At 37.4% G+C, this 22383-nt stretch overlaps 2 protein-coding genes across 5 annotated transcripts; one reads left to right on the forward strand and one right to left on the reverse strand.

Annotated features, from left to right (window-relative positions):
- Positions 1 to 170: 170 nt before the first annotated feature.
- LOC137950497 (uncharacterized) lies at positions 171 to 5302 on the forward strand. Of its 2 annotated transcripts, none has more exons than XM_068796988.1 (5): positions 171 to 533; positions 652 to 757; positions 2667 to 2878; positions 3549 to 3755; positions 4165 to 5302. In XM_068796988.1, exons 1-5 carry the CDS (start codon positions 345 to 347, stop codon positions 5194 to 5196), a joined length of 1746 nt encoding a protein of 581 aa, XP_068653089.1. In that variant the 5' UTR covers positions 171 to 344; the 3' UTR covers positions 5197 to 5302. The 2 variants fall into 2 exon arrangements, with proteins under 2 accessions (XP_068653089.1, XP_068653090.1); XM_068796989.1 differs by lacking the exon at positions 171 to 533 and adding an exon at positions 1651 to 1728 and having other exon boundaries at positions 707 to 757.
- A 574-nt stretch (positions 5303 to 5876) lies between these two features.
- Positions 5877 to 20691, reverse strand: LOC137950603 (homeobox-DDT domain protein RLT3-like). 3 transcript variants are annotated; one of them, XM_068797167.1, is made up of 18 exons: positions 20435 to 20691; positions 19763 to 20263; positions 17834 to 17892; positions 17074 to 17316; positions 16874 to 16936; positions 16545 to 16761; positions 16329 to 16423; positions 10821 to 10907; positions 10582 to 10713; positions 10179 to 10319; positions 9922 to 10044; positions 9349 to 9819; positions 8630 to 8968; positions 7910 to 8530; positions 6852 to 6956; positions 6534 to 6768; positions 6326 to 6390; positions 5877 to 6243 (listed from the first exon to the last, which is right to left on the reverse strand). In XM_068797167.1, exons 1-17 carry the CDS (start codon positions 20523 to 20525, stop codon positions 6368 to 6370), a joined length of 3546 nt encoding a protein of 1181 aa, XP_068653268.1. In that variant the 5' UTR covers positions 20526 to 20691; the 3' UTR covers positions 5877 to 6243; positions 6326 to 6367. The 3 variants fall into 3 exon arrangements, with proteins under 3 accessions (XP_068653268.1, XP_068653269.1, XP_068653267.1); XM_068797168.1 differs by having other exon boundaries at positions 5877 to 6390; positions 19772 to 20263; XM_068797166.1 differs by having other exon boundaries at positions 5877 to 6390.
- Positions 20692 to 22383: the final 1692 nt, after the last annotated feature.

The raw sequence follows: 22383 nt of genomic DNA on the forward strand, positions 1-22383 counted from the left end.
GTGGTGTGAAAGATACCTGATACCATTATGTGCCACCCTGAGTTCTACTCGGATCTGTGGCTGCAACTGTTTGCTGAAATCAATCTGTGTGTTCGCTGCTAAGGGGTACAGGAAAAAAATGGAACTCTTTTGGGGAAAAAAATGTACTCAGATAATGTTTCATACGTGATTGTGGAACAATATGTATCCTCCATAAAAAAATAATTCTGCTTTGGAAAGGGAACCACCAAAAAGCATTTGCGATTCCGCAAACTTCCGAAGGAAGCTTTGGAGAAGGAAAGCTGCGGAATTTTATTATTATCCCCTTCGTCTTTCCTCGTTGCGTTTTATCACATTAGGCCAAAATGCCGATTGAGATGCCCAAAGGCCTTCCGTTTTCGGTTGATACATGGAGTCCTGCTTCCAGGATTAAACGTTACCACTTTTTAACGCATGCCCACAAAGATCACTCCTCCCAAATTGTTCAATATGCGGCTTATCCAATCTATACTACCCATCACACCAAATCCCTTGTCCTCCAACAATATCCTCAGGTACCTGTTGCGTATTGTCTGTTCATTCTTTTCTCCGTTTTTTATGCCTTTAAGGTAATTGATTGCGGATTCGTCGCCCTTTTTTGTTATTGATCTTGGATTTGGGTTTATCTGGCAGCTCTATGATTCGTTGTTCGTGGAAATTAAACTGGGTCAGGAGGTGGGTATTGATGATCCTGATGGTCGGTTCTCTGTCACTGCCTTTGATGCTAATCACTGCCCGGGTATGTTTTGCTTCTCCTGAAATGTTAACTGCTTGCAGTGGTGGGGATGGCATTTTGGATTTGTATTGCTTTACGAGGTTTTCAGTTTCTATCTTTGAAGAGAGCTATTTTTTTTTTTTTTTTTGTTGCAGTTTGTATCGTTCCATGATGAAAATAGAGTTCGGTTCCTTTGATACTGAAAATGTTATCGTATGACTTGGTTACCTTGGTATCTTCTATTTCCTGAAGCAGATGAACACGATTTTTCAGAAAAGCCAGCTTTTAGCTCTTCAGCTTCTCTGATTTCGTCTTTGTGGCAAAACTCAAAAAATTTACTTACAAAAGATTTTCTATACATGACTGATAAGAACAAATCACTTGTAGAATTGGCCATTTAAGTAAAAAATTAAATTGTTTAAATTCATACTTTCCTGTGGATTGGATAAGTTTGAAGATGTGCACGAAAATATATGTACACATGATTTTGGTGAAAATGATTTGCCTTGTATTTTACTAAGCTTTAAGCTATCCTCTAATTGTTGGTAGTACTCTTTATGTTCTATTTGCCATGGTTTTCTGTTTGGAAAATTTCTTTCTGCCTCCCTCCTTCATTGGAGATCTGGTTTCTTCCTTTTTTAATAAATTTACTCCACCTTTCAAAAAAAATAAAATAAAATAGTGAGGACAGTTTCTGAAATGCCTGATCCTGTTAATATAAACTCTCTAGTTGCTATGGATACTCAATTAGTTAACTGTTCACTGGTTCTCATGTGAGCTACTTATGGGCATCACTAAAGAATCATTTTAGTAGTTCATCTATGGGTCGAGCTGCTCATTCACATGTATGATCCTTCTTATTCACCAAAGTTTCAAGGTTAGCCATGGTTAATTTTCTTCACTCACCTTTCTGTCAGGCAAGTAGCATCCAATCTCAACAATTAGGGAACTATGATCACTGGTATATTTTGTTATACTTGCTCACATAGATGCAGGTATGATAGATACAGAAGTGATCTTCACCCTAAAACATGTGAACTTTTGTGTTGTTGGCCAAAATAATGCTTTAATGACTTTTGATGATTGTTGAATTTATGGAAAAAAGAAATACTTCATTGACTTTTTATAATCAGAGTACATGAACCTCTGTTTATAATAGAGGAAGGTAGTAGAGTCCAATTACAATAAAACTACCTTTGTCCCAATTACACCCAAACTCTAACACTTAAAGATAAGTCCTAGCATAATTAAATAACTCAATATAAATAAAAGACAATATAACTCAAACTAGAACTCTTCTATGAGGATGTGACCATAAGATAAAGATGCCAACTCGTGACTATCTTTGTGGGTCCCACTTGATATTCTAACTAGCTCGTGGTTATCTTTGTGAGTCTTTGATCTTCCAACCAGCTTGTGGTTACCTTTGTGAGTCTCACTTGATCTTCCAACTTGATAAGGATGTCAACTCGTGGTAATCATGGTGGGTCCTACTTCTTGTGGGCTTGGGTCCATCTTACAATACTCTTAGATATGTAGGCCTTCTTTGGTCGTGTAACACATCTTACAATACTCTTAGATATATGGGCCTTTTTTGGTCGTGTAACACATCTTACAATACTCTTAGATATGTGGGTCTTCCTTGGTTGTGTGACCCATCTTACAATACTCTCAGATATATGGGCCTTCCTTGGTCATGTGGGCTTGGGCCCATCTTCCAACAGTCATTTATAAAAAAAATTCCAGTTTTTTGTAAAGCAATTAAACATTAGATGGTGTTTAAAAAAAAATAAAAAAAACAAAACAGATGGTCTTGTTTTGATCACCAAACCTTTTGGTGAAGGAAACCTCTATCCTTTAGTCATATCTTTTCATTTAAAAGTGATTTAAATGACTTAACATGCAAACTGATTGCAGATCTTGTAAATTTCAGGAGCTGTCATGTTCTTGTTTGAAGGTGGATTTGGTAACATTCTGCACACTGGAGATTGCAGACTTACCCCTGAATGTCTGCAAACTCTGCCCTCCAAATATTTGCCCAAGAAAAGCAAACAATCCTCAAGTAGCCTTGACTATCTGTTCTTGGATTGTACATTTGGTAAATATCCACTGAAAATACTGAGCAAATATTCAGCAATAAGACAGGTGAATGATTGACTGTTACACTGAGCAAATAATTGGATTATCTTTTCTCTTGTTCAAATGAGACCAGATCAGCTGTGAATTTCCAGAGTTGTTTAAACGCTTCATGAAGCTAGTTCCCCATTCCCAAGAATGAAGGATCAAAATGGAAATGTAACAGATTGATGTTTTTATCCTCCAAATCTGTTCTGAATGGACCATTGTTCTAAAAGTTTTGCTCCTTCAGAACCTCTCCTTTCCAGATATTTCTCATTAATTTACTGGATCTTTACGCATTCTTCCTTTGGGAGTTCTATCTAACTTGCTTCTGTGAATATATGTCATTCTCACTTCTTCAAAAGAAAAGCAATACTGAATCTCTTTGTTTTCCGCACCATTGATTTTTTCGTCAAAAATCTTGTATAAGACATTTGTTTTGCTAGGCTATAACTTCTTGCTTATGATTGATTTATGGAGATCGACACTTGATGAGCACTCAGATTTTTTTTCAGGTTGCCCTACTTCTGTATTTTGTATCTGCACATCCTGTTTAGTTTTTTGCACCTTGGGAGTATGGGTGGATTCAATCTTGACTATCTGTAGGTTGTAATTATATACTTTGGTTCAAACAAAGAAGACCTGTATATTGGAATTCCTTACAAGAAAGTCTTCAAATTCTGAATGTATGATGCAGGTCATCAGCTGCATATGGAAGCATCCTAACGCTCCTGTAGTTTATCTTGCTAGTGATCTGCTTGGCCAGGAGGAGATACTTGTGGAAGTGTCTAAAACGTTTGGTTCCAAAATATATGTTGATAGGAGCAAAAATGAAGAATGCTTCCAAAATTTAATGCTTATTGCCCCACATGTTCTCTCGCAAGATCCATCTTCTCGTTTCCAGGTAGGCATTGTATACTAAGATTGATCCAGTACTGTTGAGTATCATTAACTTAAAGTTAATCACATTTCATGCATACCATTCATTGGTTTTGGAAATCCATAATGTGTTTCATGAGGAGTCAGATACTTTAATTTCTCTACTGAGCAAGTTCCAACTATGCAATGAAGATCAATGGCCTATGGTCTACACTTGAAATTCTATGAACTGGTAATCAGATTGACATGGTAAATTATGCAGTGATGTGATACTTCCTGGTAACATGTGATGATACAACTGGGCATTTGTGCTAGGAATTCATTGTGTGCCCAACTTGTCTAGCCTTTACTGCATTCTTTTTAACATCTCTCTGCTTATTTCTGAACATAATCGTGGTATCTTTAATATGTGTCCACCTCTTCTTCCAACATAGGTGTTTGAAGGCTTCCCCAAGCTCTATGAACGTGCTAGTGCAATACTCTCAGAGGCTCGAGCTAATTTGCAGCCGGAACCCCTGTTTATCCGCCCCTCTGCACAATGGTATGCATGTCAGGAGCATTTAGGTGATGAGCAACAGAGTAGGCCAATATTGAAAGGAGCAGAGAAGGACCAGTTTGGCGTTTGGCATGTCTGCTACTCGATGCACTCATCAAGAGAAGAACTGGAGTGGGCTCTAGAACTTCTCCAGCCCAAATGGGTTGTTTCAACAACCCCTACATGCCGGGCTATGGAGCTGGACTTTGTGAAGAAAAATTGTTTTCACTCACAGATCACTTCTAATGATCCTCTATGGAAATTACTCAACATTAACGCAGGAAAATCTTGCTTATTGCAAGATTCCCAAAAGTCATTCTCTGCCGGTGATGTTGCAGGTCCTAAAGTGGCTGATCCAATCCAGTTGGAGACAAACAAATTTTCTATTAGAAGTATCAACTTGGAACTGAATTTTTCTCCCCCTTCTAAAGAACCCATCACATTATTTGGGCGAGCAAGACTTGGTCCTCAAGAGCTAAGTCTGATCCAAAAGACCAAGAAAGCTACATCCTCTGATGCTGTCATTTCTCATGTTGGTCCCAGTAAGATGGAAACCGAAGTAGTGGAACTGTTGGAGAATTCTGAGTATTCTGGTATGCAAAAGGAGTCAAAAAGTGACAAAGCAGATGTAGTGCAGTTGGAAAAATCTGAGTACTGTGCTTTGCAAAAAGAATCAGGAAGTCTTCTTGAGAAAAAAGTTGGATTGGTTGCTTCCAATTTTTCACAAACTGTTAACAATAACATAGAAAGCGTTGCAGAGGCATGGATTAAGAAATCAAAACGGCAGAAAGAAACAGATGAAGCAAGAACTTTGGATGTAAGCTTAAGGGAACTTTACAGGTCCATGAATGTACCAGTCCCTCGGCCTCTTCCCTCTTTGGTGGAGCATATGAGAATGGTGAAAAGAACTAAATTCCAAAAATTGAATTGAGCATTTAAATTGCCTTAGCCTCTATTAAGAAGGCGAAAAACACCAGAATGTTCTGAAATTGCATTCGTTTGTAAGAAGCTAATAAAGAATCTGATAATAATCTTTTCCTTTCTATCCTTTCACTCTACTATATGGAAGCCTTCATCCCAACTTTCAATCTTGTTGTAGAGGCAGGGAAGGTTTGGTGATGGGAAGAAACATGTTTACTAACTAAGGGTTTTGTTTTCGTTATATGCACAACCTTAACCCGCTTCTGTATACCAAGAAGAAAAAAGACACAAAATTTATACAAGTTTGTTTCAAGGTGAAACTACATCTGATCTTCCGCTGCTACAGTTCCACAATAATGATGAAATAATTTACAAGAGAAATCGTTTATTTAACCTCTCTCAATCACAACTGATGATTCTTTTCAGAATAATAATCAAACTCTAAAAACGACACTCCAAATATAAAGAGAAAATTAAGGCAACCGTGTAAAATCTCCCAACAACCTTTAATAAAACACTAGTCAATATATAGTAGACCTTTCTAGGGATTTACCCCTGAACCCCCAGAAGCGAGGCTCCCCACCCCCACGGTAACCTTACCGCAAAAAGAAGCAAAATAAATACCTACAACAATAGGAGAAATTCCTCTCCATTTAATATAACATAGTTAATTTACATGTGATCATGATATACAATGGGAACCACGATGCAGTTGTAAGAATAACAAACGTAAAGGTTCAAGTTTCACATGAACCATTCCTATTATAAACATTTTGAGAGTTCAGATTTCAGAATTTTAAACAACATTTTCACAATTGGCCATGGGAGGAGTCAATGATGACAACTGCAAGAAAAATCCAAAAAATTCACATGTATACATCATGGTTTGTGTGTTTGGCAACAGCCTCAAAGGCAATGGGTGAAATGTTCAAAATTTGGGTTTTGATCATTCCTCTTGTCAATCGATCCCTTTGTGCAAAATGGTTGAGAAACTGTTCCTCCGTCCAGGCAAAAGACGTTACAACAAGTTGGGACTTTCCAAGCAGGCTTGCCTAGCCTGCCAAACAGATCAGGGATGCCCTTGAGATACCACAGAAGATTATTTATCAGCACGTATCAGTTCTTTAAACCTCACATACATTCACTGAAACATCAATGTGGATCGATCTCCTGCTCAACTTCTACTGCCTCAAAAGATTCCTTCCTGAAATCCAGAACAAGAATAGATGCTGCTATCTGAGGAATGGATGATTAACCTAGTCTCATTTAAACCCCATTCCAGTTTCTTAACATGATTGCAAGTACCAATCGTAGACTGCAGAGCCTAAACTAGGAAATTAGACATACCTGTTACTCTTGGGTTACTTGCCAGAGCCTTTTTAGACTTCCCTGATTGGATCTTTTCCAATTCAGGAGCAATTACTGCATCTAACTTAACCAACCACAGTGCAACTGAAGATGTTGTTTGGGGAATAGTAGGGAAGAAAACAACAATCTCTTCATAAGCTGTGTTGGGACCCATAACAGTTTGTTTATGGCACAACCACTCCTCATTGATCGCACCAGCAAAGTCCGTGAGAACCTGCCCATAAGTTTCACATAACCGGCTCATCAGCATGAGCGTAACTATAGAAGAGAGAATAATCAAATAAATAAAAGGGAAACCTGTAAAAGCTCAGGCAGGGATGAAGTTCGTCTCAGCCGCTTGATCCAAAGCTTGTGAGCAGACTTTGTCCAAGCACTAACTAAAGCCCCTTCAGGCATAGCTGCCTGTAAAAGAATTATGAAGAAGGTCAATGTTCAATGTTTCACCAAAGATGAGATAAATGGATAAAGAACCAAGTAAGTTGCAATACAAAGCACTTCACAGCAAAGTAAAAATATCGTGTTGCAGATACTAATTGTTTAGTATTAAATGATATCAAACGGATGGTTAGTTCGGCCATCCTTTCTTTTTCTTCTAACTTTTCTTTTTTTCAGGTAGAGTATGCATAACACAGTCATTCATCAGATGGAATTTTCAAATCCTATGGTTTGTAGATCTAGTATTACAATAATACCAATAAGCCCCCCAGAGAGAAGAAGACACTCAAGAAAGAGTGAAATATGTGGTTATCAACCAGAATCATCACCCAGCAATTTCAGCTCACCTTCTAACCTCCAGACCTCTGTGGCTATGCAACATTGTCTTCCTCCCTCTCTCTAAACATGTAGCTAATTACTTATGATAAACTAGAATTGAGCATTGATTAATCAACACAAACATGCTTTTCCGATTAGATTTCTGTCAAGATCACACATGCAAGAAAGTTCAACTCATAAAAAGAAGGCAATCTTTTAGAACTCGGGCATTTATGAGCAATGTCAGGGAGACGAAGAAAAACAGCACAAAGGGAGCCAGCAACCTTAAAATATCGACATAAACAGAGGTATACCTAAGGAAGATATCTCCAACTAAAGGACAGAATAGATTTTCAAGAGACCTCACAGCTGGTCTATAGGAATTTATCCTACTACAAAAAACTCTAAAATTTGGAAGAAAAATACATAGAAAAGCCGAACTTAATAATAAGCAGAAGAAACATAAGCAACCTTAGAATTCAGCGCAAGAGTACAGATTGTGTTCTCTCTAGAAGCAAAATGACAAAGGAGAAGCAAAAAAAAAAAAAAAAAAACAAAGTATTGATTACGAATGACATTTAGTGCTAAAATTGAGATACCACCTCTACTGCATGAGCTGCCGCTTTCAGGGATTGTAGCTTTGATGGTAGAACCTTATGCTTTGGGAAATCATCACTATCTTGTTTCTCTCTACATGTGGCGATGTGGACTGCATACCGTTCTTCCAGATCAAAATCCAACTCAAAGGTAGAATGGCATGTCTTACAATGCTTTTCATCCCTCCAATATAGATCATGGCAACTCTCACAATGAGTTAGTGATTCAACAAATGACCTTTTACCATATTTCACTGCACTAAGATTTGAGTAAAAAGAATCCCAAAGCCATGAATCAAATGCTTGAAGCTGATCCCACTTTTGCCTTTTTTCATCTCCCTTCTTCACAAGTTCAAGAACCACGGTGCCTGATGGAAATGAAGGATCTTTTGTGCACTCATATAAAAGTACACCGTTATCTACATCCGATACTGGAGATGACCCATTCCCGTCATTTAGATCAGTGTCATGTAGATCAGATCTTGAAATCTGTATAGCATCTTTTACTATAGCCGTGTGACTGGTCATTACTTGACAGAGAGAAGCTTCACACCTCTCCAGAGCTGCAAGAAGGTGTGCTTCTCGTGTACCCCTACTGTCCAAAATTGACAACAGAGCACACAAGGCCTGCATGATATACCACAAGGATCTTCAAGAACAAGAAATGTCTTCACAATAAATAAAATAGTAGATTCAAAAATAAATCACATAACAAGAATGTTATACCTCTTGGCTATCAATAATCTCCCAGTGACCATCTTCAGAAGACTCGAAATAAATTCTTCGATGCCCAGGGTCATTTTCATTACAGGGGCCTACAAAAAGCCAGTAACTATTGTACCTACGATCAGATCCTAAATATATGGACTGCAATGCATGCATGCAGGATTCAGATTCCACTCTTGCATTGGCTGCATGCACCTGCTTCATATTATGCATGTCCCCAACATGATCCCATGATGGCTTCGGCAATACTTGTTTATCGACTGTTGACCTCTTTATTTTCGCACCAGATCCACGATGTTGGATGATAGGATTACTTTCCAAGTTCACATTTGTGGAGTCCTACATAATTAATTACATCAACAATGTCAATGTCAAATAACATTTTGATGTATATTTACATTCTCTATTTTAAAACTTTGAATTTTTCTCATTTCCTAATAACCATATGCTAAGTTCTTAGTTTCTTTACATTTCATCAATGTAAAAAATAGGCTTATGCTTTTGAAATAACAAACAATTCGAACCAGAGTAAATCAAAGCAAAGTCCAGGATTTAGGATTCACAGTCTTCCTTTTGTGTGTTTTTTTTTTTCCCATGCAAGGTGTTCTATGTAACGTTTGCAAACACAAAACAAGGGTTGAATGGATCATGATGGACTTCATGCATAAAAAAGTTTCTCAAGAACAGTTAAGTTACAAACATAGACAATCTAAGGTTACCTCAATCAGAAGGCTGGGAACAGCACTAGTAATGTCAACCAGTGCTACCAATGCATTCAACTTCTCGTCAAGGCTTAGATCTGAATATTCACCCTCCATCAATCCAAGCATCCACACTTCCCCAGAATGACTCTCGTCTATCTCAGTAGCATCAGTTCGTTGATAATTCTTTTGCCTTCGTTTACTCTTATGCTTAATAATTCTATTTTCAAGTCCTGAAATGACCACCTCAGAATCCTCAGAATCATCACCATTGCTATCACCATCAGAGTCAGAGGAGTCATCATTAACACTCCCTGAGTCCTCACTTTCAGACTGATACTTCTCAATTCCTTTTGAAACTATAGGATTGAGCCGAAGTCGATAAGCACATGGAGAGATCTTCTCAAACAATGTTAGATCACTAGAAAGTGTTGTACAAATTAGTTCTTCCACTTCCTCGACTGTGTTAAGGAGATTTAATCCAACAATCTTGAAAAAAGAAAACTGCTTGATGAGTTACTGATTATTTCCAAAATTCAATTTACAAACAGAAAGTCCATCACAAAACCACATTTTTCTTAAGTATTCTACCTGAGGAGACTTTGATAACTCAGAGATATTTAACCCCTTGCTTCCTTGCTCAAATAAGATATTAAACAATTCACCCTTCAAAGTACCATGACGCAGACCAAACCTTGCCATTCGATTTTTTCCCTGTTAAATACAAATGAAGTGAGTTCAAGAAGGGAGATCTTGTACACTTAAAAGTAGCAGAGACACCCATTTTTTTAATCCAAAAGTAAGAAAAAATGCACCACGATTGATGCAGCAATAGATTGTTTAAGCACCTTAATAAGAATTTGTCTGTGAAGAGAATTTTGTTTTATACCAAAACCAGATGCAATTAAAACTTGCCGCATAATTTCTGTCCAGGTAAGAGAATTCAAACATGTATTCCAGAACTGCATATTGAACTCCTGACATCTAACCTGCCAACCAGACAGATCATGAGATACTGTAGAAAAGAAAAGAAAAGCAGTTCACAAGTAGTAGCAGAACCAGTAGATTTCTCTCAGATAAAGCAGGCATTGAACAAAAAACCCTAGATGCAACTTTATTAAAAAGGTTTTGAAACTTATAAAAATAAAATAAATTGGATAACCTTTATGGATAGTAAAATTAACTGGTGGTAAGAAAGCTAATCTGGCTACTAAATAAACACAGAAAGTATGAGGCATCAAGCAAACTCACGAATTGAAGAAATTGCAGATATCTGTTGTCTTTACAAGCCCGAGGAAGCAATCCGCTGCTAAGCTCCCTTTCAACATCGGATAATAAAAGCTTGAGGATAGCCATATGAATTTTTCCGAGTAACAAGGACTCCTTAATACAATTTCGAAAGAGAAAGATTCAACTTATGAGGTCTTAGTGAAGCCCGATGATATTCACCTCTATGAAAGACCCAAATCAGATAGATCTAGAACAGTTACCTTGTCATGAAATGCTTGAACAAGCTCATCAAATGTAAAGGGGCAGATATCAATTGCGATTGAATGAGTATACAAGAACCTAAAAACCTGCCCAACATTTGCCATTTTAGTCTCTGCTTCTGTAGATGCTTGAAAACAGTTACAGGGAAAGTAATATTTACCAGTAAACACCAGAAAATAGTATGGTAGGAGCATTGTTGAAATTGATATAAGGGTGGGTACTTGTGTCTTTCTACCTACTCATACGACCCTCTAGGAGGCAGTAAGGTGGTTTCAGTGTTAGAAGTATAAGTTTCACTTTTCAGATTATTCTGAAATGTATTTAGTGAATTATTGAGGTCTAAGTCATGAGGGAGCATTTTTGTAACTTTCACCTTCTTAAATAGAAAAGGGGGTCAATTTTCTGCCCCATTGAGAGCCTATTCAAGGCACTCTTCCCTCTCTCTTATCTCTATTTCCTTGTTTTCTTTATTCCTCAAATTTCTATTTTTCACAAGGTATCAGAGCGATAAGATATCATTGCAGAGCTTCTTAGACATTCCCTCTTTCTTCTTTTTAAAGTTTGCACATTTCAGGAAAGGGGAATTTCAGAATTACGTGCTGGTTGAAAGCCAAGGTCAGAATTTTTTCAGTTTCTTTTGTGCAATAACCCTGGGGTTTCTTGCCTCTGATGATGTACCATCAATCTCAAAGGCTTTTAACATGGTAATGCATGCAGAAAAAACTGCGATATCAGAAGGTAGTAAAGAAACTAAGGAGGTAGAGTTGGTAGAGACTACACGTGGATGTGGAGGGGGTAGCAGAGGCAAAGGCCGAGATAGCTTAGGTAGGGGCAGAAGCCATGGTGACAATAAAGGTGACAGACAGTATGTGTATACATTGGGGCTGCTCCAATCATTTTTCTAAGAAGTTCTGGGATAAGTTTGGCAAACCAGCTTGGGAGAATTCTACCATTCCAAACAGCAGTGAGACATCTTCTAGTTGGGTAATTGGTATTGTATTTAGTACCTTAGATGAGCTTCAACAGTTAGCCCAATGGATGGCACAACTGGCCCCTTCAACTTCTTCATCTGCATCCATAGTTCAACCTACTCCTTTTATAGCTACTTTGGCATGTTCAGTTATGTTTGCCTTTATTAGATATGTCCCTCTTTTTACATCCCTTAGTCAGTCCTCTCCATTTAAATAGGTTACTCTTGCTGATGGTTCAATTTCTCCAATCAGTGGAGTAGGCAAAGCTTAGCCTACTTCATTTTTGTCCTTAGACTCAGTCTTGTCTGTTCCTAAGTTTCCTATTAACCTACTTTCTGTTAGTCGGATTATTAAGTCTTTAACTACTCAATGACCTTTATCCTACTCATTATGTGTTTCAAGACCTCCAGACTAGAAGGATGACTGGTTCGGGAAGTCAAAAGAGAGATGGGTGATATCACTTGAAAGGTTCACCACAACAGACTTCTTCAGTGCTCCATGTGGCTGGTTCATCCTTCCAATGGCCATTGCAGTTAGGTCATCCTTCTCCAGCAAAGTTGATTCAGTCATTTCTAGCATTGTCATCCATCTTATCATTTCACCATTATCATTTCTGTCTAGCCAAAGTTATAGTAATAGTCTTTTTTACATAGTGCATTCAAATCTATAGAGATATTGTCCTATCCCTAGTATCTTTGGCTACAAGTACTTTGTCTCATTTATTGATGTTTTTAGTTGATTTGTTGGGTGTATCTCCTATAAGAGAAATTTAAAGTCTTCGATGTATTTGAAATTTTTTACAATGAAATAAAAACACAATTTGGTGTTTCTCTTTGTATCATTGGTACTGATAATGGACTTGAATTTATGAACAACAAATTTTATTTTTCTTGTCAGACCTATGGTATTATACATCAATCTTCATGTGTGTTTAGTCCTTAGTAGAATAGAGCTGCAAAGAGAAAGAACAGTCATCTTCTTGAAGTTGTTTGTACTTTGTTACCTCATATGCATCTTCCTTTCTAGGGTGATGTAGTTCTTACTACCTGTTTTCTTGTCAACATGATGCCATCTACAGAGTTGAGAGGGAAATACCTTTCAAGTTCATAAGCCTGCTGGCTAATTGTTTCCTCTCTATCTTTGTGTTTGGATGTGTGAGTTTTGTGCATGTCTTTGGTTAGCCTGTTGATAAGTTGTCCCTTAGAGTTGTTAAATGTGTTTTTTTGGGTTATTCTCGGAAACAAAAAGGTTATAAATGTTTCATCAGGAAGACATTTGTGTCTGCCAATGTAACCTTCTTTGAAGATGTTCCCTATTTCTCCATGTGAGACGAATTACCTTTTTTTTTTATAAAGATGTATTAATAAAACAAGAGAAATAACAAAATTTGGGGGCGCATGTCCCTTACAACCAGCGATTGTAGGGTAGCTCCCTGGCAAGCACATCTGCCGCCGAATTTGCGGATCTCGGAATGTGAGACCAAATACAAGAAACAATTGAGGTAATTTCTAAAATTTCCTTAAAAGTATCCCAGTGCCTCCACGGAGGAGAAGATGCGTTCTCACACCATCCTATCACCACTTTTGAGTGCCCTTCAACATGGAGGGGCCCCTTGTATTTATCTCTGAAGACACGAAGACCGGAGAGGAGACCATGTAACTCAGCAGACGTAGAGTCTGATATACCAAGGGGGCCGACATAAGTGAAGAGCTGATTTCCGGAATAATCTGAAATAACTCCTCCGAAGCCAGAAATACCAGGGTTGCCAAGAGACGAACCATCAAAATTTAACTTGAGATAACCAGGATCAGAAGGAGTCCATTCTTGTATGACCGGAGGCTTTTTCCCAATGTGCATCAAAGCCAAGTTTCTCCAGTTTTCACGAATGGAGGAACCCAGATAGGAAGAGAATATGTGAGACAAATTACCTATTCCATCTTCTATTGATATAGCTATTGTTGCTCCTAATCTTGTGGAGGATGTTATTAGCCCAGTGCCAAGTGTTGCAAGACCAAAGTCACTATAAGTTTATCGATGACAAAAACCTCCCAAGGCACCATCAAAGGCTTTGTCCACTATCTTCGACAACACCTTCTTTGTCTGCGGCCGAGGTAAGTGTTTTGGACCTACCAATTGCAATTCAAAAAGATGTCCATTTGTCTAGTAGACTTCCTATTTGTCAATTTGTCTCTTTTGATTTCTAGTCTGGTTCTTTCAAGAAGTTCGCCCTGTCGTTATCCTCCTATACTACTTCAGTGTAGAAAGCCTTGGTGTTTCCTCGGTGGAAGTAAGTTATAGACAAAGAAATGGAAACCTTGTGTGATCGTGGTTCACAGAAGTTATGTGATCCCCCTTCAGATGTTGCAGTGTTGAATGACGTTAAGTATACATAGATATAATGTTGATAGTTCTATTGACAAGTATAAAGCAAGACAGGTGGCTAAAGAGTATATTCAAACCTACGAAATAGATTTGTTTGAGACCTTTTCTCCTGTAGCCAGGTTGAAGTTTGTTCAGGTTATGTTTTTTGTGACAATGAATCAAGGGTGGCTTCTATTTCAATTGGATATCAAAAATGTTTTTTTTATATTGATTTAAAAGAAGAGGTATATATGGAGAAACCTTTAGGTTATGTTGCTCAAGGGAAGTTGGGAAAAGTAGGTTGAAGAAGGCAATTTACGGGCTTAAGCAGAGTTCCACGATATGGTTTGACAAATTCAACAAGGTCATTATGTCATTTGGGTATTTTTCTAGAAGCCATTTTGATCATTCATTTTTTTGTCATGAAGAACCCTCTTGAATTGAGGTTTTGGCTATCTATGTGGGTGATATATTGTTATGCACCTAGCCAATACTACCCAAAACACCGGCCTGTTAGGAGCGGAAGGCATAGGTACTTAACCCAGGACCACAACATCACACCCACCGTCACGAGTCGACGACCACGGCGGCATCACATAGCGACGAGGTCCGGGTCGGGATCCCATACTCCCTTACGGTCCTGAATCCTGGCGCTAGATCACCCACGCCTGATGGGAATCGAACTCGCGACGTAGCGCCTCCTCTAATACCAAATGTTATGCACCTAGCCAATACTACCCAAAAGACCGGCCTGTTAGGAGCGGAAGGCATAGGTACTTAACCCACGACCACAACATATATTGGTGAGAAAAAAGGATTCATGACATAAAAGAGCTATTACTAAGCACTTTCAAACTAAGATTTGGGGTCACTTAGACACTTCCTTGGATAGAGATCACCAAAAGCAAGACTGGAGTTATTTTAACACAAAGGAAGTATGTCATAGACATAATGCAAGAGTATGGACTACTAGGGGTGAAACATGTAGAGACACCTATGGGGGTAGGTCATAATCTTCATGAGAAAAATATTGTTGAACTTAAAGATAAAACCATGTACAAGAGATTTGTAGGCAAGCTGATTTATGCTACAATTACATGTCTAGATATATTATTTGTTGTAAGCGTGATTAGTCAAATTATGGAGTGTCCATGTAAAATTCATTTGGAAGTAACTCAAAGAATATTGAGATATTTGAAGGGGCCACTATGAAAAGGTTTATTATTTGATCCGCATATTCATTTGAAGTAGAGGGATACTCCGAAAGACTATGCAGGGTAAAAAAATCGATAAAAAGTCTATTGTTGGTGAAAATTTAATTAGCTGGAAGAGTAAGAAACATAATGTGATGGCCCCTCTAGTGCAAAAAATAGAATACAAAGTTATGACTCATACAGTTAGTGAACTCATGCAGATCAAATTAGTTCTACGTAAGTTGAGTTTTCCTACCATAGAGGCCATGATTATGTATTGTGATCATCAAGTTGCAATTTTCATTGCTAGTAATCCAATATTCCATGTGCAGACTTTTTTTTTTTGGCAAAAGATATATATATTAATAGAGAAAATTACAAAGGAGATAAGAGCAAATCCCAAACAACATATTCCATGAGCGGACTTAACATGAAGAAGTTGATTGCCATTTTATTTGGGATATTGTGATGAGTAGAACAATAGTTACTCTATATGTTCGGTTAGGTGATCAACTTGGTAATATATTTACCAAGGCCTTAGCAAGCGAGAAGTAGGGAATTTGTATAACAAGCTAGGGCTTCTAGATATATACACTCTAGCTTGAGAGGGTGTATTAAAATTCATATAAGGATAGTTTAGTCTTTTCACCCTACTCATATAACCACCTAGGAGTAGCAGTAAGGTGATTTCAGTATTAGAAGTATAAGTTTCAATTTTCAAATTATTCTAATATATATTTAGTAAGTTATGGAGGTTCAAGTCACAAGGGGAAATAGAAAAGCAGGTTGATTTTCTGCCCCCATCGAGTGCTTATTCAATACACTATTCCATCTGTCCTCTCTAATTCCTCTTCTTCCTTCCTTTATTCCGAAATTTTCTATTTTTGGCAGCCCTTTGTATTTCAAATTATCAATCTGTACAAGTCATCTTGCAAAAAAGATTAGCATAAATAAATCCAAACATAAGTTAGAGACCTCAAACCTTAAACAGTTTCTTGACAATCTCCTGTTCCCTAGGGCGGCCACAAAAAGGCTGCTTCATCTTTACAGATTGAGGTGGAAACCTTGCCAACAAATCTAGAAAGTATAATAATGTCAGCAACATAAATATGTAAAAGAAGATTCAAAAACATGAAAAAAGAACGTCTTCCTTTGATCCTGTGATGAATACTTCTGATGAACCAATCAAAAGCCAAACCTTTGCAAAGGGAGCAGCCATGCATTCCATTCATTTGCAAATGAGCAGAGCATGTCAAAGGATTTGGCCCAGCTTGTAAATCTCTAAGTTCTAGCTCCTCATCATCCATCAATTCTGTCAACGCATTAGATAGCTCGTGGAGTCTTAAACATTGGAGAGTAAGTTTACATTCTGCTTTACTTGACTTCTTTTGATTTCCAGCATTGTTAGATTCAACCTAAATGCATTGACAAATTAAGATGTTGTCAAGCACTATCGAACAAGTCCAATTATTAATCTTTTTAAATCAAAACAAAACAATGCTGATCCAATATTACTGATGCATTTACCCTTCTTTTTCTAACGGGAGGCTTCCTTTTCTCCAATGCTTTCTTACCCAGCATTCGCTGCTTCTGCAAAAAGTAAATGTGTAATAAGCAAACCCTTCACCTTCAAACAAACCAAAACATTAGCAGATCAAAAGCCAGTAGACCCTGTCCAATTCTTCAAAACAAATTAATCATAAACAGGAGTGTATCTGAAATATTACCACGGCAAGCATTTGAGATTGTGATTTTGTCGGTCTTTTGTAAGATCGATGACATTTAGAAGTAGCATCAAAAGCGTTCGTCACTTCTTCATAAGCAAAATTTAATCCTGTAGGCAAGCCTTTGGCATCTGGATTTGTAGCGCGCCATACAGTCATTAGACCTTTCCCCATACCATGTTTTCTCACTGGATCATTTTTCCTTAGTCCAACATGGGAGTCCAGGATGGTAGGCAGTTTTGAGACCTGAATTGGTATATGGAGGCAAAGCCACAAACGTAGAAAGAAAACATTATGCTCAACAGATTTATCCAAGATTCTTTTTTTTTAAATGTATTTATCAACAATTTTCATAGGACAAATTTTTTTAATGAAAAAACGACCTGTAATAAAACAACATAAATTGCCAAACATAAAAAGCAACTGATATGAAATGTTATAGAACAGTGATCCCAAGATCAGCAATTGAAGCATGTGGAGTGAAATTCAGAGAGATAAAAGAACAAAGAAGAACAGAAACAGAAAATAACGTAATGAAATGCACATTCAGCAAACATTGGATTCCAAATGCAACACCTTTTTTTCTAAAACCCATGGCTTGTAATCTGATTACACTTAAAGGAATACATAGTGATCCAAGCAAGAAAAAAAAGGATAAAAATTCAAATTTCATGCAGCAAATAACAAACTTTCTATTTTCATAAAAAAATTGTACATCAACATAAATGTCAATCTGTTAGTAGATACTAAATTCATACACTACCTTTCTCCTTTTGCTGCATCTTTGCATATCGTGACAAGAAAGGTTAGAATGCTTGGCACCTGATAGAAGAAAACTGAGTTATTCCCTAACACAAGATAAGGGTGGAAAAATAAATAAAGAAAGGATATAAAAAAGACTTCAATAAAGTAAAAAAAATAAAATTTTGAATGACAAATTATTTAATAACCAATAAGTTTAACAAAGCACCACTGAGTTAGAAAAGAGAAAATAAAGTACAAAATTGTGTTTTATGGTTATGTCCAATAGATGTTCTCTTTTCGTTTTTGGCCAGAATATCTGGTATGAAAAATTGTACATGGTTCAAATATTGCCACTGGAGAAGTTTGCTGAAGATTGTTTAAAATTAACAAACATTTAAACACACAGGAAGAACGTCATGGATGAGAGAACCAAGTTATTTTTTTCTTCAATTTCAGGAAAAATAAAGTTAGTGACATTTAGTTTTAGAAGATAATGAAAATGAGTTCTCCATTAAGACAAAAAAAGGTACATAGGGCTCTAAAGGGGAAAATGAATTCTCCAATAAGGGAAAAGGTACTTAGGCCCAAAGGGGAAGAACATACAAAATTAAATGCAGGAAAAGACATAAAATACAAGGGCAAAAGCACATAGGGAACCCCAAAAAGAATGTATTATATGAATTACTGAGCAGCAATCCCATCCCTTGTCAGTGAATTAGTGAACAGGTTTCCCAAGTATGCTTCCATGTGATCCCACAATAAGAGGCGATTTCAGAAATTGCGTTGAAGTAATCAAGAAGCCGCCATAAAGAGATGAACACTCTGAAACCCAGGTAAACATCACAAACGTAGTAGAATAGGCAAAGATGATTCTACCCCAGTGATCTTTAATAACTATGCCTCTGCCAGTCAGACCAGGGTTGCGTCTTTAACAACAACCAAAAATTAAAATCAGTCGTGCCTAGAGGAAGTCCATGCATAGACAGTCCCAGGTCCCAACTCAAAAGAAGCCACTACAATCCTCCAATTGTCCAGAGTAATAGCTCCAAGGAGATGACAACACTCAAGAAGCTTACCAGCCCAAAAGAGAACATGAGAGATTGACTTTATCACTCACAATCTAAAATTGTCCGGGACTTCCACTCAAAAAGGCAGTAGTTTCTCTGCTTCTAAGAGCCCCTAATGGCTGCAAATGAAAAGCGCCATAAGATTTCACGAGATGAGGTAGCAGACCAGTGGATAAAGTTGTTAATTTTAACAAAGTGAATGAATAGGCAGCATGATAAGCATATTTTTTTCCTCAAATATAATTTAAGACTTCTCAAAATCATTGAACCTATACATTGTCTTTTAAGCTGAATGTGCTCATTCTAACACACACTTATGTCCTGTGTTAAGAGTAAACTATCACTAAAGTAAAGCTGCTTTTAAACAGAAAACAGCTACAACTTAACTTTCTTTTATTAATTTCACACTACTGCAGTAATTTTTATGGTGTAGACATTTTAAACTTCATCCTGTAATGAAAGCCCCAACCTCACTTTTATCATTAGGAACCAGCATGCTTCCCCAGCATCACAGATTCTTTATGATAGATCCTCCGACCCTTTTAACTGTTGTTAGGACTTCTTCCCCTTGTAAGAAGGTACGTCTCCCTACTTATCTAATATATGTGGATTTAAATGCTGTTGACATGTTAAATCAGTTTCCTACGATATCGTATATAAATCTGTCTAGTACCATATTTTCAGTTCTGTAAATCAGACAATATAATAAACTTTACTATTCTCGGTTCTATTCATATAGGAGGATCGTGACAAATTACAAACCAGAATGTTGCAATCAAGTGATTTTCAAACTATTCATCAATCCATTCGGAAACAAGAGAAGTATTGACTCTCTTGTATTTTAGTTGTATGGAAATTGTAAAAGAACAGAAAGGAAATACCTGACATACAGCCAAATGTTCCGGCAGGAGGCGAATCAAACTCCACACCAAGAGGAGGACCGTCCTTGCGAAATACCTTCTTCAGAATATAATCGGGTGACAACATATCCTGCTCATGGGAAAACTGCTTCCTTTGCTTACAGTTCCTGCTCTGTGCATGAGACGTCAATCGATCTTCACGCTCAACACATCCCTCTTTCGACCAATCCAGTTCAAAAATTTTGTCTTGGGTAGGTTTTGAAGAATTTTTACTTTTTCGTCCTCTCAGAGTTACGGACCTTTGCATATGTTTTCTGTTTCCAGCAGTTCTCGAGGCTGTGGAATCCAGCGTCAGAGCCTCTTCACCCCCCAGAACAGTTTCCCCAGTTGAACTTAACACATTTTCAGTCTCTTTTTTCTCCTTCCGCCTCCTCTCAGCAAACCATCTACGGACCTGGTTATATGTCAAGTTAAGAGACATCGCGTAGCGCTCCATTACCTCCTGAGAGGGAAACTTCCCGTCTGCATGGAGAGAAAACAAGAATCAGGCAGAAGCTTCAATTCAAATCGCAAAACAAACACAAGCCAACTCTTTCCAACGCTCAACAACGAAGGATAGAATTGGATATCAATAAGCCAAACATACATAACCGGAACTCCCCTGAAAAGCTCCTAGTAGTAATCCTGAAATACCTGAATAGAAATTCACGAGCGATTCAGTTTGGAACTGAGTCTTCCTCCTACTTTCACTTTCTTGATTCTCCATTGCCACTTCATTTTCCATAAACTACTGCAAGCACAAGGAAGTCCAAACAAGCTCTACAACGTCAAAGAGAAATTAAAACCACTCGATACAGACAATTTTCCCGACAATGGGTGACTGGAGGCCGTCTCTGGATTAGAATTTAGATGGTTTTGAGGCATCAAACGTCGATTCTCCAACAAATGAGAAAATACAAAAAAATCCACCAAGTAAAATGATAGAGGAGGATAACATGGTAGGGTTTTAGCTGGAAGAAGATAAACCCTAGGACACGTGCGGGGAGGGCAAGACAATGGGTGACTGGAGGCCGTTGATCGTCATGGCCCGCCAAAGTGCGGGCCGATAATTATTAGGAAAAGCAAAAGCTGGCTAGCTCAGGAAGAGATATTTTAGTGCGTTGGATGTGTCAACCTCTGGTGAATTATGAACCGTACGTTTGCTTACCGGTTCGGGTTAGGTGGAACATAGTTTCTCTTTGGCCCAACCCATCTTTTTCCACCAGCTTTCTCCTCCTTTACAAATTTATTGGTGTTATTGTAAGAAAACAAAATAAAAGGAATTTTAATTTTTTAATAAAAAATTGATTTTTAAACATTTTACACCATAAAATAGTAATATTATTTGTATTTACAATAAAAAAAAATTTATATAACAAAAAACAAAGTGGAAATAATAGAGATAGTCAAATACAACCTTAGCGATTCTAGTTTTTTTTTTCTTATTGTTTCTCATTGGAATAATACGAACTTTTTTTTATCTTTTTATTATTTTAAATGATAAGAAATCGAATGGAAAAAAAAATCTCTAGTAATTTTCCCCTATAGTGTCCTATTAGTACAAACACACCGTTAGCGTCCCAAGATTAAGGGCAATACTTTTACTTAATTATATGTTCTACTATTTGTTATGGTCCTGAGGTTAAGTACTTATGCCTTCCACTCCCAACAAGTCGGTCTTTTGGGATGTATTGGATAGGTGTTTAGCATTTGGTATCAAAGCGGGCTACGTCGCAAGTTCGAATCCCCGAGGGGAGTTCCCCAGCGGGGATGTCGCGAGCCCCGTACGTGGTGAGAGTAAAATATTATGGGATCTTGACCCGTCCCCTGTCGTTGAGTGTTAAGCCATCATGGACGTCGGCTCGCGAAGGTGGGGTGTACTGTTATAGTCCTGGGGTTAAGTACTTATGTCTTCCGCTCAAAACAGATCAGTCTTTTGGGATGTATTGGCTAGGTGCTTAACACTATTCTACTCACCTATTTAAAAAAGAGTGAGGCCTCTTAGCTATAAACTTAAGAGGGATGGGTATGAATAGGTTTTTAAACTTAACTATCTAAGTTTAATTTTGTTTTAAGATAAAGCTCCATGCAAAAACTTCAACCCCTTGCATAATGAATATATTTGATTAATAATAGTTTGTAAACCAATCCCAGTTTGTTACATCCACTCCCAAAGTGTATGGATTTTGGAGTTGAATCTACTATATAAAAAACGAAATAAGATCTACTTCAAAAAGACTACAAAGGGCCAATTAAAAATAGAATTATAAAAGGGACTTGTACAACAACCTAAACTAGGTCCATTTGCCTAAACCCTCGAAGAGATTTACAATAGCAAACTAAGGTTAATGTGATTTTGATCGAATTCAAAGATCAAATTAAGAATTGAAATATTGGGCTAGAATAGAGAAAAAAGTTGGAATTAAAGAAAGAACATGAAGAATATTGAGAAAGGTTGAAAGGAGAAGCATACTCTCATCCCAACTCATGTTCTATTTATGTTTATACTAGGTTTTTACAAAATAATCCATAATACTAGAAATGACCCTATTGAGCTACTCTAGCTTATTACATTATCATAAGAGTGCTTCCCCTTAAGTTGG

This window comes from Aristolochia californica, unplaced genomic scaffold (genome assembly GCF_029961685.1).
Source record: "Aristolochia californica isolate CCGP_79_NKW_82.1479 unplaced genomic scaffold, dmAriCali1.0.hap1 SCAF_14, whole genome shotgun sequence".
Taxonomy (NCBI): domain Eukaryota; kingdom Viridiplantae; phylum Streptophyta; class Magnoliopsida; order Piperales; family Aristolochiaceae; genus Aristolochia; species Aristolochia californica.

Coding starts and splice junctions, on each gene's coding strand:
- LOC137950497 (XM_068796988.1), top strand. CDS start 345: ATGCCGATTGAGATGCCCAAAGGCCTTCCGTTTTCGGTTGATACATGG. Junction 758..2,666: donor TGATGCTAATCACTGCCCGG/GTATGTTTTGCT, acceptor TGTAAATTTCAG/GAGCTGTCATGTTCTTGTTT. Junction 3,756..4,164: donor ATCCATCTTCTCGTTTCCAG/GTAGGCATTGTA, acceptor CTTCCAACATAG/GTGTTTGAAGGCTTCCCCAA.
- LOC137950603 (XM_068797167.1), bottom strand. CDS start 20,525: ATGGAAAATGAAGTGGCAATGGAGAATCAAGAAAGTGAAAGTAGGAGG. Junction 20,264..20,434: donor GCTCGTGAATTTCTATTCAG/GTATTTCAGGAT, acceptor CTCTCCATGCAG/ACGGGAAGTTTCCCTCTCAG. Junction 10,908..16,328: donor TTGTCAAGAAACTGTTTAAG/GTTTGAGGTCTC, acceptor AATGTTGGGCAG/GTTTTTAGGTTCTTGTATAC.